Source organism: Amblyomma americanum, chromosome 8 (assembly GCF_052857255.1).
Source record: "Amblyomma americanum isolate KBUSLIRL-KWMA chromosome 8, ASM5285725v1, whole genome shotgun sequence".
Lineage (NCBI taxonomy): Eukaryota > Metazoa > Arthropoda > Arachnida > Ixodida > Ixodidae > Amblyomma > Amblyomma americanum.
Genome location: NC_135504.1, coordinates 100,102,128 through 100,120,338, shown reverse-complemented (window position 1 = coordinate 100,120,338; position 18,211 = coordinate 100,102,128). Strand labels below are relative to the sequence as shown.

At 45.7% G+C, this 18,211-nt stretch overlaps 1 protein-coding gene and 1 non-coding gene across 2 annotated transcripts in view; one reads left to right on the top strand and one right to left on the bottom strand.

The window, feature by feature from the left end:
• Positions 1–18,211, bottom strand: part of LOC144102647 (sodium-coupled monocarboxylate transporter 1-like) — an 88,316-nt gene that overhangs the window by 27,754 nt on the left and 42,351 nt on the right. The window contains exons 5-9 of the mRNA XM_077635863.1: positions 10,569–10,636; positions 8,209–8,366; positions 3,718–3,858; positions 3,493–3,622; positions 585–673 (exon numbers count right to left, since the gene is read on the bottom strand). Coding sequence (XP_077491989.1) covers positions 585–673; positions 3,493–3,622; positions 3,718–3,858; positions 8,209–8,366; positions 10,569–10,636 — 586 coding nt within the window. The remainder of the gene's footprint in view (positions 1–584; positions 674–3,492; positions 3,623–3,717; positions 3,859–8,208; positions 8,367–10,568; positions 10,637–18,211) is intronic.
• On the top strand, positions 15,895–15,966 carry TRNAW-CCA (transfer RNA tryptophan (anticodon CCA)). Its single transcript has one exon. It is a non-coding gene; the product is annotated as a tRNA-Trp (tRNA).

Genomic DNA, 18,211 nt, shown 5'->3' with positions numbered 1-18,211 from the left:
CATTGTGCAGGAGACCACGCCAGAGAAGACGAACACAAGGAGAACTAGTACTTCGTTTCAGCTATACTTGGTTCTAACGAGACATAATTGCACAAATCCGAACTGGCGAGAAGACACGTGCGAGGACGAACACACAGAGACAAGACTGGCGCCAACTACAAGCAGAATTTATTTTTCGGATAAAGCCACAAGAAACCACGCACGTGTGGCGCCAGTCCTGTCTCTGCGTGTTCGTCCTTGTGTCTTCGCGCAAGTTATTTTTGTGCAGTTATGACAAGTACAAAGGAATGACTGTACCGAAGAAAAGCGTTCTACTGTTCCATCTTTGCTTTGTGTATATATCTTCGACATTACTAAACATTATGGCGCAGTTTACAGCCCAATGAACAGCTAACTAATCGCCGTTACTTCACTCATGGGCCTCCATATACCCTGGAGAAATTGCGGTCTTGGTGATGTCTGCAGGAGGCAGAACCTTCGTTAGGACACGCATTCGACTTGTTACGTGAAGGATCGCTTAAATGTGGCACCACAGCAATTCGGTGGTGACCAGGACTCCAGGTGAGTGTATGTAGGAATCTTACCTTGTTGAAGCGCCAAGTAGTCCTGCCAGAAATAAACCCCTGAGCATGGTAACTTCGGAGAGGCGCTCTTTTATAAAATATGGAACAATCTGAACCACGGGAGAAAAAAAAACAAAGAAAAGATAACGTTAAGAGATAATGCTCGAAATTGAAGCCTCATTTTCGAGTAAGGAGCTCGCGAGGCCCGGTGTAGCATGGATGCTCCGAGCTCAAGTGCGTCGGACCTCCACACGAACACCCGGCCTTTTTACGATGGAGTGACTGATAGCAGCGCGAGCCGACAACTTCCAACTTGTGCGATTTGGTCGCGAAAGCGTCAGAAAGGTTCATTTGCGAGAGACGTAGCTTAGCGCTCATAGCTCCTAAAGCCGGAACCAACTCGAGAACAAAGTGGCGAATGTCCATAAAAGGAGGATTTCCAGCCAATCCCGTCGACCGACTGTCATGACGTCGGACTTGTTCTTGCATCTTCTAGAGTGACAATGTGGGGACTTGCAAGTACTATGGGATTAATCACGAATGGAGTGGATAAAAAAAGACGTTTGGACAACTGGCCGACGTCACTGGCTGAAGGACTTCCTTTCAGGGGCATTCGCCGCTTCTTTCTTGCGTTGCAATTGGCCATTGCCTACTGGAAGACATGAGACCACGAGTAATATGCACTTGCCCTCCCCTTTCTGTCTCCCTTTTCCCTTTAACCAGTCCCGTCAAATCTTCCCTCAAGGCGCGGTTCAGGTGTCCACCGAGAGTGAGACATAATAACGAGCTGGTAGAAAGGCAAAAAGCAGCAGAAGGCGACAGCGGAAGAGTTGACTGACGTATGCACTATTTAATGTGTGTTCACAATAATAATAGTACGGAATACACTGAATAGAGCCTTGTTAAAGCTACTTAAAGCACAAATCTGCAGTGGACTTGGGAAGGAACATTTGCTTCAAGGATACGAATTGGTGATTTTCACAAAATCGACGCCACGCTGCGGCGGCGTCATGAACTACTTTAATAAGAATCGGCAGCGCACGGAAACATTTGTTTGCTCCTTTACTAGTGCTTGAAGCGTTCAGATGTTGTTACCATAGCTCTCCGGTTAAATATTGGGGAATTTTACGGCATTGACGCCACACACTGCGGCTCGGTCACTACTATGAGAAACACGTCCGGCAGATTCGCGCTGCGTGCTACCGGGGCCACGTAGCAAGCACGTCCTCGGAGCATCGTGACAAAAACAAAGCTCGGCAGCACTGCTGACTGCCATTTTGTACGTCAACGAAATAGAAAAGCCGGGAGGTACCGTATGACACTGGCCTATAGACAGTTCGTAGATTTCTTATAGACTATATTGCCTTCCTATAGATATTTCCTTTTCTCAATTCATAGTCTATAGACTGTCTCTCTCTAATATACTGAAGGGCTTCGGAAATTTTGACCACCTGGGGTTCTTTAACGTGCACTGACATCGCATAGTACACGGGCATCTAAGAATTCCGCCTCCATCGAAATGCGACCGCCGCGGCCGGAATCGAGCCCGTGTCTTTATGGTCAGCAGCCGAGTGCCATAACCACTGGGCCACCGCGGCGGCTTATATACATGGTGCCCCGGCTAAATTAAGCTAAGGTTTAAATATATGCCATGACATTCTAAGACAACGGGACCAAATGCATGCTGCTGGCTATTGTACGTAGTAAGTCACAGTGTTTTTGTACTGTGCTTAATTGCATAATTAACGGGATTAATTAACAAAGTTCGCAAGCAACGAAGATAGGCGAAAAAGTCCAATGAAAAAGTTGTAGAACGGTACGCAAAACGTCCAACTCAGCAGTTTCTAACTTTCAATCTATTACGTATTGGCTTTCTTTCGCTCACTTCTGATGCCTGCGAAATAAAATAAAAAATACCACGTGACATGTCCGCTTCCGCTCCGCGATTGCAGTGCTCTCAAACGCTCCGCGTAGGAACAAACATCATTTAGCCCGGTGTGCTGCTGCCTATAAAGGTGATAGGGCTGCGGCGCAGGCTGTGCGATTTACGCAAGCGCAAGCGATAAGGACTGTGTCTGCTTGTCGCTATCAAGGGCCACAAGAGAAGCATACCGCTGGCGTAAATCGCACAGCCAGCTGCGGCGTCGCTGCCCTGTCATCCCGAAGTACTTGATACCGGCGACGCCGTTTTCACCGTTTTAACGTGCGTATCCTATTCAAGCGCTGCCGAACAACGCTTATTGTTTCCGTCGATCGAGACTGGGATTCTGGGCATGCGCAGATACGTCGCACGTAAAGCGATTTGGGTGCGGTGTACATTCATGAAATGGGCGATCTGCGCACTGCAGATGCGATTCCAATAAGGTAAATAACAAGAGCCAAAATAAGACGCGCTCAGAAAATTGGGAAGATGACAGGATAGAGGGAAGGCGGCGGGAAGATCATCATTCCTGTCATCTTCCCTGTTTTTTGTGCGCGTCTTCTTTTGGCTAATGTTACTCTCCTTATTGCAAAGTACCAACTAGCCTAACAACGTGTTTTACTAAAACTCGATTCCCTCTGTCGCGCGCATTCACTATTGGCTTGGTTTTATGAAGTTTAACGTTCCTCAGCGACTCGGGCAATGAGGGGCGCTGTAGTGGAGGGCTCCGGATAATTTCGATCACCTGGGGTTCTTTAACGTGCGCTGACATCGCACAGCACACGGGCCTCTATTGCTTCACTTCCATCGAAATTCGACCGCCGTGGCCGGGATCGAATCCGCGTCTTTGGCGTCAGCAGCCGAGCGCCATAACCAGTCAGCCACCGCGGTGGCTGCGGATTCACTATTGGTGGCACGTCCGCCTTTCCAGTACACCCGGTATCTTACCACTATGCAAAGTACCTGTCATGTATAGACGAATGCATGAGACTCATAAGGGGCCGTTACCTGGTCGTAAGTGGTAATGGCACCGGCAAGGAGTGGATCGCAGTCTCTGTACCAATACAGCATGGCTACGGCTCCAAGTATCACCAGGGCAAAAAAAGAGAGGACGCAAGCTGCACCTGCGACGGCAACCCTGTTGTAGCAAAATAAGGTAAGCGTGAACAAAGCTCGCTGAAAATTTTCATATGTCGAAAAAAAGCGTGAAAAAGAAAGATGTGTCATACGTGCCATCGTGCCTGTCGTAGCGTCTTCGCTGCCATGAACCTCTGCACCGGCATCTGGTCGAATCCTACGCGCACGAGACAGAAAGGCAGCGTCCCAGCCAGGCCACTCCAAACGTTCTCGTCGCTGGTCAGGTCAAACTCGGTGCTGCATGAAGGCAAAGGTAAATAGGGGGAAGGAGGGGCAATTGATGTGAGATTAGGCATATCCGACAATTCTCGACAAAAGCTTCTTTGAACGAGAAAAACTTTATGAGCGAAATTTTTTCATATATTGTAAGATTTGACTATAGCAATCAATATAACCGCAGATCTCCCTTCAGCAGGCTTGCATTTTTTTTGCTATTAACGAGTTTTCTATCGTCAAAAGCGTTCCCATTGGTTTTTTATGCAAGCCTTCACTGCTCGACGCGAGCGATAGAAACATAATAAAAGAAAGATTTTGCTACATATCGGAAAAGGTTCATTACCTTCGGCATTTCTATGCCAGTACCTTACAGTTTTCCAATATTCAAAATTGTTGTCCCAGAATGTTGGACATGTTCATGGATACTCTGCACCCGATACGCCGAATACTGACACCTTCGCGGCAGCGTGGAATCAAAAATTCGGTCTTATGAATGGAGGGTTTCCATTACAAATACAGCCTTTCCTGCTTATGTGTTTGTGCAGCACAACGACACAAGTATAGACTTTGAAGCAAGGACCACACTCCAGGCTAGACGAGGACGGAGCAGGGCCTTCACAACTGGCGAAGGCGCGAGTGATAAGCGTGTTCTGCTGCTGCGTGTGTGTTAAAAATGGGTTCACTCTCTGCAGGCGCGTTCACCGAAGCTCTCTACGAATCACACGAATTTTAACGCGATAGCGTTAGGGAGCTCGCGTCACAGAAAATTCAACGTCGTCGGCGTCGTTGACCGTGAGCGAAAAATCCAGAGGGAAGCAACCAATAGGAGCTAGGCGGGCCAGCTAGGTCACGTGTCCTTTTGACGTCATCACAAACGACCCAACGGATTGTGAGACAAGCTGTCAATTAATGATTGGTCTCGAGAGGTCGCTGGGAAGAAAAACCTGGAGTACCCAAGTCCCACCTGTGGCAGCACCTTCCATCGCAGGGCAGTGGCGCATCGCCTAACCGCTGCACCACTGCGCCAGGAGGAGTATGAAGACTCCCAGTGATCTATGAATGTTAAGTAGAGTGCGACCAATGCTGCATATATGGACACTAACTTAATATCTATTTGCGTCATACCCTTAAGGCGTAGCTTGAGTGTCCCCTCCAATATTTATCTGCAAGATCTGAAATTTGTGGGCTCAAGGAAGTTCATAGTATGCGTGAAGCCAGAGAATCTCCTGCACCTAAAGTTGCAGTAAGCAAAGGTCAGTAAACACCCGATAAATTTTCTAAGACAAAGTAGGGCAGAGCGTCCTGGGTTGAAATTTTTGCTCCCACAACGACAAAATGAGACTGCATCTCTGAATTTACTTCTAGCACGCGTAGCAGTGGCAGTCACGATGGTGAAGGTACCCCTCAGGGGCCCTGAACTCCTACCTACAATTGCACTCCTACCAACCTTCGCATTAAAGCGGCGCCGGGTTTCAGAGGCGTATGTCAGCTCAAGAATTTGTTCCAGAAGCGCTTACTGACTTCTCTATTGACTAAGAATACAAACAGAAATGATTGAGAAGACAGCAAACTGTCCTCTAGCGAACTCCCTTCTATAAAAGGGTGTGCCTAATATCACGAAGGCAGGAAGAACTTAAGCCCATAACCGCCTCAGGCTTAGGACTGTCAAATGTGCTCCAGTGCGCCGCTGCACGGCTTGCAAGCAAGTCCCGTGGGCTGCATATTTTTGCTAAAGACTGTACATGTAGTCCATGTGGATACATGCAGTCGTCTACTGACAACATGTATCTTCTGGTCTTCTGGAGCAGTAAATAATGGGGATATCGCAAGTTTGAGGTTCGTTTCGCACGGCTACATTTTAGCATACCCTTTAGCATACTTTAGCATACTTTAGCATTTTAGCATACTATGTACCTGCACAAATCGGGCCTGGTCAATTCTCCTTTGTGCCCCCTCTGTGCTGAACCCGAAGCTATTGATGACTTTTTAATGTAATGTACCGCTTCTTCTCTATAAGGAGGCGCCTGCTGGAAATATCCTTTCAAATCTCTCCACGTTTGTCTACTGAGGTTGTTTTCTCTCGCTGAGCTTCTTTGCTCCGACACGACTGCAGGAATGCGTATTCCGCCACACAAAACATTTTTTAGAATCAAAAAGTTGGTCTTCTTCACGGTTTTCTTTATTCATAGTTTATATCCTACTGATGCGCATGACTCATTGTATTCAAATCCTAATATTTCATGCACGTAAAGTTCTCTTCCAACATTGAGTCCTTAGCCTTCCAACTTTCAGTTGTCCATACAATTCGTATTTAAGAATAATCTATCAGTCGTCTGCTCCAAAATATTTTATTGTAAAATTCTTGTGGGCATCTGGAAGCCAGTTTCTGTGTCTTCTCCATTACCCCACACTGTGTATGCGCCATTTTTACTTGAGGGCTACAATAACAGCAGATGAAAAATACAAAAACTGGCGTTCCTCGCACTGACCGTGATTAAAGCGAACGCTTCAGCAATGAGTGGCAGTATCTGCCTACATAGAAAGTTCAAAGCTTCATCTTCCCAACTGTACCCAAGGAAAAGATAATGCTTACCTAATCAGTGACCGAACAAGGATGTTTATTACCGCAAAAATTGGCCGCTAGCCATTGGCGGCCAAGAGCAGACAACGGCTTAAGTTTGAAGGCTTAACCGCGAAACCCGAGATCAATAGGAGAAAACAAAATATAGATCTGAGCTTTGTGGAAGAAAAAAAATGCTGTTTCAAGGCTTTCCGCGGGCTCTAAAAGCCGCTTTCAGCTTCACTTCAGCTCAGGCCATTTTCAAGCTCAAGAATATTTGTGCACCGAGGGAGATTTATAACAACTTCTAGATTGGCCCGGAAGTCATGAGTGTTGAATCCCTGTCGTCCATATTTGAGGACACGCTGGCATTTTTGTTTAATTTCTGCGCACCGCCCGAGGTCATAATATATTTTAGCTCCCCGACTTGTAAAGAAGCATAATCGTGAGAAAAAAAAGAGAGGTCATGCTGGAGCAAGGCTTGAATGCCCTAACAAGCAATTGACCGCTGCTACCATCATCTTAATCACACCGAATCATTAATCTTCTTCTTTTGTTGCTTTTATTTCTTAAAACATTTGTTTAATGTTTGTTTTTCACTGCTGCTGATTGCCGCACAGACTATGTTCCCCTCTATCCATCGAGTAACACGGCACTCGTTGTGGCTACGGGGTTCCATGCTCCCTTCGCACGCGAAATCGCTGTGTTTGAATTTGACCTGTGGAACTTTTTTCCTGGACTTTTTTTTTCTGTTTGTGTGACGCAGGAAAACTGCACACGCATCGCTGGAATCTCTCACAGTGGCCGGTAATAGTAGCACATAAAAAATAAACCTGTGCAGTATGAAACACTCAGGGCTGTGAAAGAGTTAACGGCATTTCCACACACGCACGCACATGTACACGCACACATACGCACACTCACACAGACAGTAAAAACATCCGAACTTTTAACACGATAGCGTAGAGGCTTCCCTTCTGCAGAAAATTTGTCGTAGGCGTTGTGAGCGACAAATTAGTCGGTGTAGGGTAGCCCAGGGGGTCACCTTATGACCAACATGGGACACAAGATTCTGCTCGGCGTCGGGCAGCCCACCATGGTCGAAAACTGAGCCTTTCACGTGGCTTTGTGGCGTCATCACAACCTGGCCATGGGATTGTGAGCAAACTTTTCCAAACCCAAATTTTCTAAAAGAAATTCACGGGATGGTTACGACTATGTAACATGAGATTCAGCGTATATGTGTAGGCATTTAGTTTTGGCAGGTGGCTGTTCCAAACAGAGCCATCCGTATGCGCGTGCGACCCAGGTTGGCCGTGACGTAAGGTGACATCAGACGACGAGACTCAAGCAGACGCAAAGCATTAATAGAGGCCTTAACACATCCTACGTGTAGTCATGTGGGATGATAGCCATATCCGGGTTGCCATGGTAACCGGCGTGTGCTTTAGCATTGTTAGCATGGTAACGCACCCACAGGTTACGCCGACGGCGACGCGCAAACAGGAGACGGGCGCCTAACAGCTATAGCTGTAAAACATTGATCGATGCCTATCGAAACCTCTCGTGTTTTACCGATAGGTGTCGAAACGCATTACTAGGATGGGGTCTCGATCGCACTCTTCTGCACTGCAAGCATAGAGAGGTGGCGTGATGGTTCATGTCACACAGGATTGTGCGATAACAACAGCTAGGCCAGCCCTGTACCACGACGGAGCTCGTGGCCAGTTCGCTCCGCGTAATAAATGCAATATAAATATCTAGAAGGTAACAAAAGGTCGGCAACGGCTCGAACGGTAACAAACTCTCACCGCAACATGGAATGTGTGACGTCGAAATCACTGAGGGGCCTCAGCGGCGGGTCGACGCTTCCCGAGTCGTAGATTATTTTCCCGATGATGATTAAGGGTGACGCAAGCATCACCAAAGCCTGGATGCAGTCCGCCCACACGACACTGCGCAAGCCTCCCTGCGGTGTTCAGAAAAAAATTTACAGGCGATTATGATAGTTAGTAATGTCCATGAGGCGGAAAACCCAGGCTTGGTGGGTAGGGAACTCTCAGTGTTTGTTCGGGCTCAATTCTGCAACATTTCTTTATTTTAAAAACTGGCTTATGTCCTGCAGGTTCTTCATTGTGTGAGGAAAATAGTGAGGGGGATGCACAGAATATTCGCTACATTCATATGGCGCTCCCAATGAGAACCCATGCGTCTTGACAGCCTCTTTCTCTAGGGTCTGGTGGAATAGGCCTTGCTCACTTATTCGTGCATCAGCTTGTCTCGCCTTTCTTCTTTCTCAAATCGCCAAACCACGCCTTTTTAGTAGCCGTGCTTATTAGGAGTCTCAATGCTCATTTGACTTTACTGTTGGCACCGACTGGACGCACTCGTCAAGGGCCTTTATGGGGATTCCTTAAGGAGGTTGCTGACACCTTCAGTTTCCTCACTGTGCGCTTTTCTTTAGACTACCTGTACAGCCTCTCCAGAAGGCAGATGACTCAAACACTCACAGAGTATTTGTTTTCTGCACCGTTGCATCGCCAACTTTTTCTGTAGTTGCTTGACACCAGTGTTTTAAAACGTGTTGAGCAAATGTGTATTTATTCTGCTGCAAAAGCGTTCTTCTTTAAACTGCACGCATCGACGCTGGCTGTGAAGGCATGGCTTCATGCTAAGGAGATGTTTGTGCCATAGACCATTGTTTTGTTCTGTACAATTCTATGTTATTGTGGGACATATTACAACGAACAATTAAGAAGGGCATTGACATCACACCCTACAGTATGTTTTTTTTGCCTGTGTATAAAAACTGTGCTGTGCCATGTGATCTATTTATGCTGCTGGGACTATTTAGTCTCTGGAGAAGCCGCATGATGGACCGCCACGCCGAATCACCACGGTCGTCGAAATATTTGTTTCATGAGCAGTCCGCTTTGATGTGTGGAGTATATGCTGCCCTGCAAGAGACGCCTAGCTGGCTCCCCTATCTGGATGCATGTGTGTGCCTCCCAGACATTTATGTTTGGGAAGGAGGGCTCATGCAGCGGTATGGCGGCCTGGTGTTTTGTGGCGTAAGCGTGCTTAGACTTTTCTTTTCGCAGCTATTTTCAAGCAAAAAGAAAAAAGAAACTGTGGCGCTAGCCTAGTGGTCTCGTGCAGGGAGTTTTGAAGCTGATCTGTTAGCGCCGCCGCGGGTTCGACTCCCAGTCGTGGATGTAGATGTGATTTCCTTTTCTCTTTTTTCTATGCTCCATAGATGCGCAAACATACACTGCATGATTTTGCTGGTCTCTGAACCTCCGGATTAGTGCTTTCGCTCTGATGGCCTGCAGGGACGGGCGTGGTGTGAGGAAGGTCTTCGCAGTCAGTGATCCTTCCTGAGGAACTGAATATGTATTGTGTAACTGTTAATCTAGGGCGGAAACAAAGAGCCTAGTGTTAAAAAATACAATGTGCAGCGTTGTTTGGAGCTAGCGCCGACGCTCACAGGCTCGAGCTAGTTGTCTTCCAGGAGAGGTAAAGGCCAGACAGCTGTTTCCGTTTATTTCCGTGTTCTTCGAGACCTCGCATGCCTTACAATGAAGAAGAAGAGCATTCTTGAACGAGAAAGAGTTTATGAGCGCAGTTTTTTTCATAGATTCGAAGATTTCACTATGTAATTCAGCACATCGGCGGATATCCCGTCGGCCGGCTGGCATGTTTTTGCTATTAACGTTTTTGCGATCGACAAAAACGTTCCCCATTGTTTTTCAATGGCAGTAGGAGCTGCTCGATGCGGGCAATGGAAACACTATAAGAGAAAAATTTTGCTACATATCGAAAGAATGGACCATTACCTTCGATATTTTTGTCTGAGGATTTTACAATTTTCCAATTTTAGAAATTTTTGTCCAAGAATGTTGGACATGTGCTATCTGAAGATGAAAACTTCTCGCCCGCTTTGTAGATGCCAAGCGTAATGTTTCTACCTGTATATCAATCTGGTATTGCGGCATTAGTGACAGGAACACCAGATATGAAAAAAAAGGCTGTGTCTAAAATTGAAACGTTACGGCTTTGGTTTTACGTCCAATACTTGAGTCGGAAACACTGTAGTTTCTGAGCAGCATCGTCAATATTTAGATTCGTTTTTCATAACCTCTGGGATCAAAATGCTTGAAAGCGTCGTTACCAGAGCTGTGTAAATAGTTCCGGCGAGACCAATGGCCATGTTTGAGTACAGGAGTGGTACTGGAAACACTGAAAAAGAGAAACGGTAAAAAGGCAATAAGATATCACTTGGAAACACTGAGGAACACGGATGGTGTGTCAGGTGTGCTAGAAATTATAAAAAGAAATGAAAAACAACTGCAACAGTGGACAGGGCTGCTGATTCTCTGCCCGAGCAGCAACGTCATGCATTGCGAGCGACAGGTGATTCCAACAGAGCATAACCTGCGCAGCCGGGAAGCCCCAGCTTTCCTGACATACGCCAGAAGGCTTACAGCGACAGATATCGAATCAAACATAACCTATAGATCAAATACCACAACATTCCAGTAATTGTTTTTCCTAAAGACTAGCCGCGACTGGAATGATCTCCCGACTGAAGTGGGGGCCATCACCAACCATAAACTATTCGAGCCCGCCATCGAGGAATTTTATTAATCAATGTAACCATTGTAATAAGGGAGTGATTATTCATTTAAATCCACTCGAGCGCCGGCATACGGCTACAAAGGAAAGCTATACAGCCATTACTTTATTATGTAACTATTTCCCTCCTTTTTAAATAATGTATAGTTAGTTATCTTTGCTGTGTTACCCCCACCCCTCGTGTAATGGCCCGCAAGGAATCTTTGAGGAATAATAAATAAATAAAGGTAAATACCCTATATAGCACTTACAATCGAGGTACGACGTAAAATCCAGAAAATTCTGCGCCGTATTTGATAATAAATCGATTAATTTTTATTTTGAATTGCCGGGAAACAACTCTAAGGCTTTGCGGCTGGTAGAGCGCACAAAGAAACACTGAAGAGAAATTATTCTCCGAGAAATAGGGAAACAAAAACATTTAATAGTAGCAGCAACAACAAAAACCACAATAATATTACATTGACGGCAGTGCCACAGAAATGAGATGATAAAATCAGCGACAGCCGGTGCCCAACAGGAATATACAGGGGTCGGCATTCGGAAACGCCTGTCCGAGCATACAGCGGCAAGGTCGTTGCGTAGGGTTGTCGCGGAACCGCAGATGAAGAGACACGGAGAAATTCTACACTCCAAACATGATTAAGGATATATGGGATTAAAAAAGAAATAAGTTATCTTCTAAAAAAACTTATTTTTAGGGGCATTTAGGGTATACTGTCCCTAGATTTCCATCATCAGGGAATAGATTTCCATCACTAAAAATGCGGAATACGTATGGCTGGTAACGGACACACATTTTCTCTTGAAAACATGCGAAGTTGTGGCAGTTGCCAGCAGCCTGGTTTGTTGTGTCAGCAGCCTGGTTTGTTGTCGCCGGCGGCCGCCAGGCGCCGAACCTGCTGCATTACACCACACTCAGCATTTCTGCACATCAGTGCCGATACGTACACTCTAAACACTTTCTGTTTATGGTGTAGCATGAGAGCTTGGTAAAAAGGCGTGGCAAGCTAGCGGCCGCGCTCCTGTGTCGCGTGACAGGTCGTTGAACACCACAGCTCAGATACACGTACAACGCAATACAATACAATACAATACAATACAATACAATACGTCGATACACTTCTCGTCGGCGCCCTGCACAGCAGTCTGCTTTCTCCACACCAACCAACAGACGTATGTGGTCCGTGGACTTCTACGGCTTTTGATGTGTATTATGGCAAGCATAGATCGCGCATCTAAACTGGAGAGTTCAGCAGGCAATGAGCGAGGGAAAGTTTTCTCCTGAAGTTTCACTACCAAACAAGTTAGCCAATAGATTAGTGCGGCGTCGGCTGAAAAAACTTGTTTTCGAGTCCCAGGCTCATAAGAAGACAAAAGATATAACCCCGCCTGTCACTGTAAACTCCCTGAGTGGATCGAAGTTTATCCACATTTTGAACTTGTTTGCCGAGAAGTTCTCGGCCTTACCGCGATGAATTGTCTGAACATTAAAGGCAGTGGCTTTGGCATAGGCGCGGGTTGTTTGTACCCATTTGCACATTGTTTGCTTGCGAATTTTGGTAAAGAAAAGAAAATATTTGGTCAAACACATAAATCTTCAAGTCCACTTTCAACGGTGAGGATGGAGGAGAGAAGTTGGGAAGAGGGTGGAAGGTGACAGGTATCAAAGGGGAAAGAGGGAGAAATTCCCCTGTTCACTAACAGGGGAGAGGAGTACCTGACATGTCCTGATTTACCTCCGGCTCTTGGACTTTGCGAGATAAATTAGAGAACACGTCCGTGAAAAATTCTTTGCTGTCACACCCGAGCTAACGCTCAAGCATTCGCGGTACCACTGGCAACCGTTTCGTGACCTTTATTATTTCTCTCATTTTTTAAATTGCATGTCGAGCTGTGCACATGAAAAAGTACAGCTCAGATCTTTTAATTTTCGCTGGTAATCATCATGCTAAACGAGAAGTAACAGTGAAAGATCACAGGTGAGCCACGTCCGTAACAAAAGTGCAGCGCGGGCACAAAATACGCTGCATTCTCGTCACATTTCGACAACTTTTAGGTGGCCGTTGCCTGATCCGCGAACTTGCAAAAAAAAACAAATGATTGACGATTTGCGTAGTTAAGTCAAATGCAAATTAGGTGCGCTAGCAGTTCGGTTTTCACTTCGGTGCCGGTGTTCAAATCCACCGTTCACGGATGGCAGTTGTTAATAATAATTGGTTTTTTGGGGAATGGAAATGGCGCAGTATCTGTCTCATATATCGTTAGACACCTGAACCGCGCTGTATGGGAAGGGATAAAGGAGGGAGTGAAAGAAGAAAGAAAGAAAGGGGTGCCCGTAGTGGAGGGCTCCGGAATAATTTCGACCACTTGGAGATCTTTAACGTGCACTGACATCGCACAGCACACGGGCGCCTTAGCGTTTTTCCTCCATAAAAACGCAGCCTCCGCGGTCGGGTTCGAACGCGGGAACTCCGGATCAGTAGTCGAGCGCCCTAACCACAGAGCCACCGCGGCGGATAATGGCAGTTGTTCAGATAGCGAAAATAATGTAATTTCTACATAAGTGGAATTGGTCACTTTCCACATTCATAGATCCCAGGTACTCTTCCTACCACTCCTGACGCAGTGGTGCAGCGGTCAAGCGATCCGTCACTACATTTCTACTGCACATGCTGCCATCGGTGGGACTTGGGTTGCTATCCATGCAGGTTGCTATTCCTCAGCAGACTCTCACGATTAAGGGAAGAAGAGAAAAAAGCCGATATGTGATAGATGATAAGTTACAAACTGTTCTATGGGACCTTTCGCGGACCGTTCTACAAATTTCTCATTTGACTTTTTCGCCTATCTTCTTTTCTTGCAAAGTTGATTAATTAATCTCGACTAATTATATAATTAGGCCCAATATAAAAAAGTGCGAGTTGCTCCATACAATAGCCAGCAACATGAAATTGGTCGCGTCGTCTTAGAGGGTCGCTGCATATTTTTAAACCCTGGCTAAAGTTAGCTGGGACACCTTGTATACATACAGCCACCAGTTACACGGAATGATACCTTCAAATATAGCTTTTTTTACAAGGGCGATTAAAGAATGGAACGAACTACCAGATCCAGTTACCATATCTTCCTCTGCAAGTTCTTTTACTGCTGGCTTAGAGGCTCTCATCTTCTCCGATATGAATGCGTCTTAGTATGTAATTCTGTTTCCTATGCGCATAATCCGAGCGTATTTTTGCCTTTGTTCACCGCATGTCATTTTTATAGATACTGCCACTGTTTTATATTGTCATTTCTCATTCGACTTGGAGCGACGCTTGCTATCTTTTCTTTGCGGTATTTTTTTCCACTGCTGTGAACGCCCTTAGTTGGGTTTACAGTATAAACAAATCAAGAAACAGACAGACTAATGTATAGTTTGCTCATGCAGTTAGTTCCTCCTTCGCGATAAGAAATGCTTCTGAACGTCCTTGGTGGAATTTATTCGTGGGTGTGTATGGCACAACAATGCAGTTAATTTTTCTTAGCCCCCCCCCCCCTCCTCCCCCCCCCCCCCCCCCCGTCAATTCTGGCGTAATCACGGATGTCCGGGCGACTCAAATATTTACCCATTTACCTTGCAGAAATATAATCACCCATAGACCCCTGTACCATCACCGCTGAGTGGGCGAGTGACTCGAGGCGCGAGTTCACGCTGCGGTAGGCTGTGGTTTCCGGTCCCGGAACGGGGTGGCCGGTAACCGTGAGGATGTCCACCTGACGGTTGCCTCCACTTCCCCCGGTAACTCGGGCACACGCCGGTGGGATTCGCGTTGACGCCGGTCGGACGCGTGGCGTGATTGCGACCCCGGTTGGTCGCAGCTGCCACCCGACGGCCGAAGCTCGGCGCACTGTCCGGTCGGCAGTGGGTGGCCGGGGGAGAGGGAGAGATGTGCGCGGTGGAGGAGGAATGCGGTCCCGCTTTGTTTTATTCCTTCTTTTTGATGGCAGTTTCGAATCGTGAGCGAGTAAGGCTGAGAAACGCCAGGCGCCAATAGGTAATAGTATCTGTTAGAATATATTATATCCAGTTATAGTAATTATACTAAATGTTTTAAAACGCTATACTTTGCTAAAACACTTGCTCCGCTCCGATTTTGAAACGTGCTGGCGATTATAATCAGTTTGAATCGCCCTGAATGGGCGATAACATTAGAATTAGTTCTATAATGTCTTTCTGTTGTATATTGCTTTGACTAAAGGTTTAAATATACCTTTCCCTCACGCAACCAGTTCTACAGCAGCAGAGATACAAGTGCTCTAACTCATCATCGAAAGTGAGATGCAAGTTTGGATAGCTGGAAACGCTTAAACAAATACTTTCAAGAAATAACTAGAAGGTGGCTGCGATTTTTCTTTCAATTGGTAATAAATTATTTCGTTCCCCACAAGTAAATTAGATGCTCCCAATACTCATTAACCTTATACTTTCCAATGTTGCAAAATCTATATGAAGCTCAATTTTTTATATCCTCTCAAAATACAAAATGCAACATGAGAGAAAGCTTGCTTAAAATTAAAACAATCGAAAATATACTCATTAACGTGTAATTCATCGCTTACACTGTTGGCTGTACTGGCTGGACAGGGACGTCAGGATTTCCTGATACACAAGTCTTCGCTAATGGCTGGTTTTTCAAAGAAATTAACAAGGGCGTCCCAGTACAAAAAAAAGGAAACATTTATCACCATTCTGCGCGAGGCCAGTGAAGCTGTATTTTCAGAGGGAAGTGTCTCTTTTATCAATGAAAAAAGTAGCTATAGAAGAAGCGAGGGCTGATAGCTGTGATCTCGACTGTTTTTGCTGCATCTATTGCCACGCTGACTCGTTGGCGCAATGGTAGCGCGTCTGACTCCAGATCAGAAGGTTGCGTGTTCGAATCACGTACGGGTCACTATGTTTTTTTTTTAATCAATGTAGAGAATCACGTTTTGCATGTATGGGAATTAACACACTGCGCTTTCGCGTCATACCCTAAAGGCGGAGTTTATGTGTTCCCTCCACTTTTTAAGAGCGTTAACTCTTACTCATCACGTTTGGAGATTTCGCGGAGTCTGCAGACCAACGCTGGCTTATCCACCGCGCGGTGGCGCGGCATCCCAAAGGATCCCCGCCGACCTCCTCTAAGTCAGCGCAACCGGTCCTTTGACTGGTCCCCTGTTTTTGGGCCCAATATAAGAGTTTACCTACCTGCCACCACCCTTACATCACAGCGCCATCTGTGGCAGCAACTACTCATCACGTTTCTTGATTTTGTGGGGTTTCACTACCACCGTGAGATCACAGCGCCACCTGTGGCAGAAACTAGAAAACAGCACATCTCGCATTGAGACTTGCAGCCCCGTCTACAATAAATAGATTCGTTCCGCTATATATACTCCGACAGCCATCCGGGGTCTTCTGTGTACCGAATTTGGTAGGCAAATAAAGGCCTACGGGTTGTGGTATAGAAATAAAACCACAACTAAATGATAGTTTTCTTCCTCCTTGTAATTATGAATTTCTTCTTTGAGCGGAGCTTCCCGCTGTTTAAATAAACGATTCGGACATATTGAAGTTGGCCTGTATTGACAGATTGAGCATATATTTCATAATTTTCCTTTTCTTCTACATCTATCTCGTTCTCTATTGTCTTACGATTGCAAGTACACAGCATTGGCTTTATATTTGTAATCCCAGATCTCTCTTTCATGTTGACGAAATTTCATTTCTCACGTATGAAATAACCTCTGTATGACGATGTCATTGGTGACCAGGCTGTATAAGAAATTTGATGTTGGTTTCCCTGATTCGGTTAAATTTAATCGCATTTTTTACATGCTTATGTGATAGCCCTGTCCCCCGCACCAGTGATAACGCTGAAGATTTCCGGCCTTACAAAAGTGAAAAATACTGCGAATGAACACCTAATGCATTGAATTCTACCACGTTCTAATTAAAAAGAGGCTGCATTCACTGAAAACGTTACATTCTTGACGTGCTCTGCATAGAACCTAACGCGTTACAACTGACCAACCGGTTTTCTGCTAACAATAAAATAAGTTTTTCGATCTGGGTCTTGTGCTATCCGATGAGCGTTCGCGCTGGGTTTAATTACCGCGCAACTACACCAGCCTTCTCGCATTTCAGTCGGGTCATATTAAACGATAGTGAAGTACGGAATCGCCAAAACGTGCATGAAAGCCGCGTTGTACAGGCCTTGTGTGAATCAAAGTAAAACAAGCTTTGACGCACAAGTAATATGGTTAACCGCTGCAAGATACGCTTTGAAGTTAGAGTCCAACGTAGCAGAATCATTGATTGCTGAACGAAAAATTCTGAAGATAATATGCACCAACGCTGATCAACCAGCAAGAAAAAAATACCGCGTGTATTCCACATGTACTATTAGCAAGAAATGAAACGTGAACAAACGATTGAGCCATAAAGACCAAAATAACAAGCTCTTAGCCAGCGGAACTTCAATACTGACTCAAGTTAGCTTAACTTCAAATGCGCGCAGACTCTTCTGCAGAAGTGTTAATCAACCTCATTTGTGTTTCCTCTCCAGGAGCTTTGCGTTTTTCTGTTCCACCTCAGTTTTCTTGTTCGCGTTTCATTCGTTGGTGATACACAAGGTATCACGCAGTCTAAAACGATTGGGACCAAAACTGACGTGAAATTGCTTTTCTCCGCCAAAAAAAAAATTACTGGCAGGGATGATGATGATTGTGAATTTTTTATGGCGCATGGTCATCTAGGGCCAAAGAGCGCCATGGCACAAGGTGTTTTTGCCTTCTCTAGATGGGGTAAAGACCCATGTCCCAAGAAATTCACCGTAAAGAAGCCGAGCACCAGACCAGGAGAAAGCTTGTACCCATTGTATCACCGGTGGGCAATAAAATTCTAATAAGTAAGGGTGTCAGTCAAGGAGATACGATATCGCTAATGCTATTAGCCGCCTGTTTACAGGAGGTATTCCGACGCCTGAATTGGGAACAGTTGGGAATAAGAGTTAATAGGAAATACCTAAATAATCTGCGATTCACCGGTGACATTGCCTTACCGAGTCATTCAGGAGGTGAACTGCAAATCATTGATTTTTTTTTGATTTTTTTTTCTGCATTCGCAATGCAGAAACAGTCACCGCAGCTGAGGAG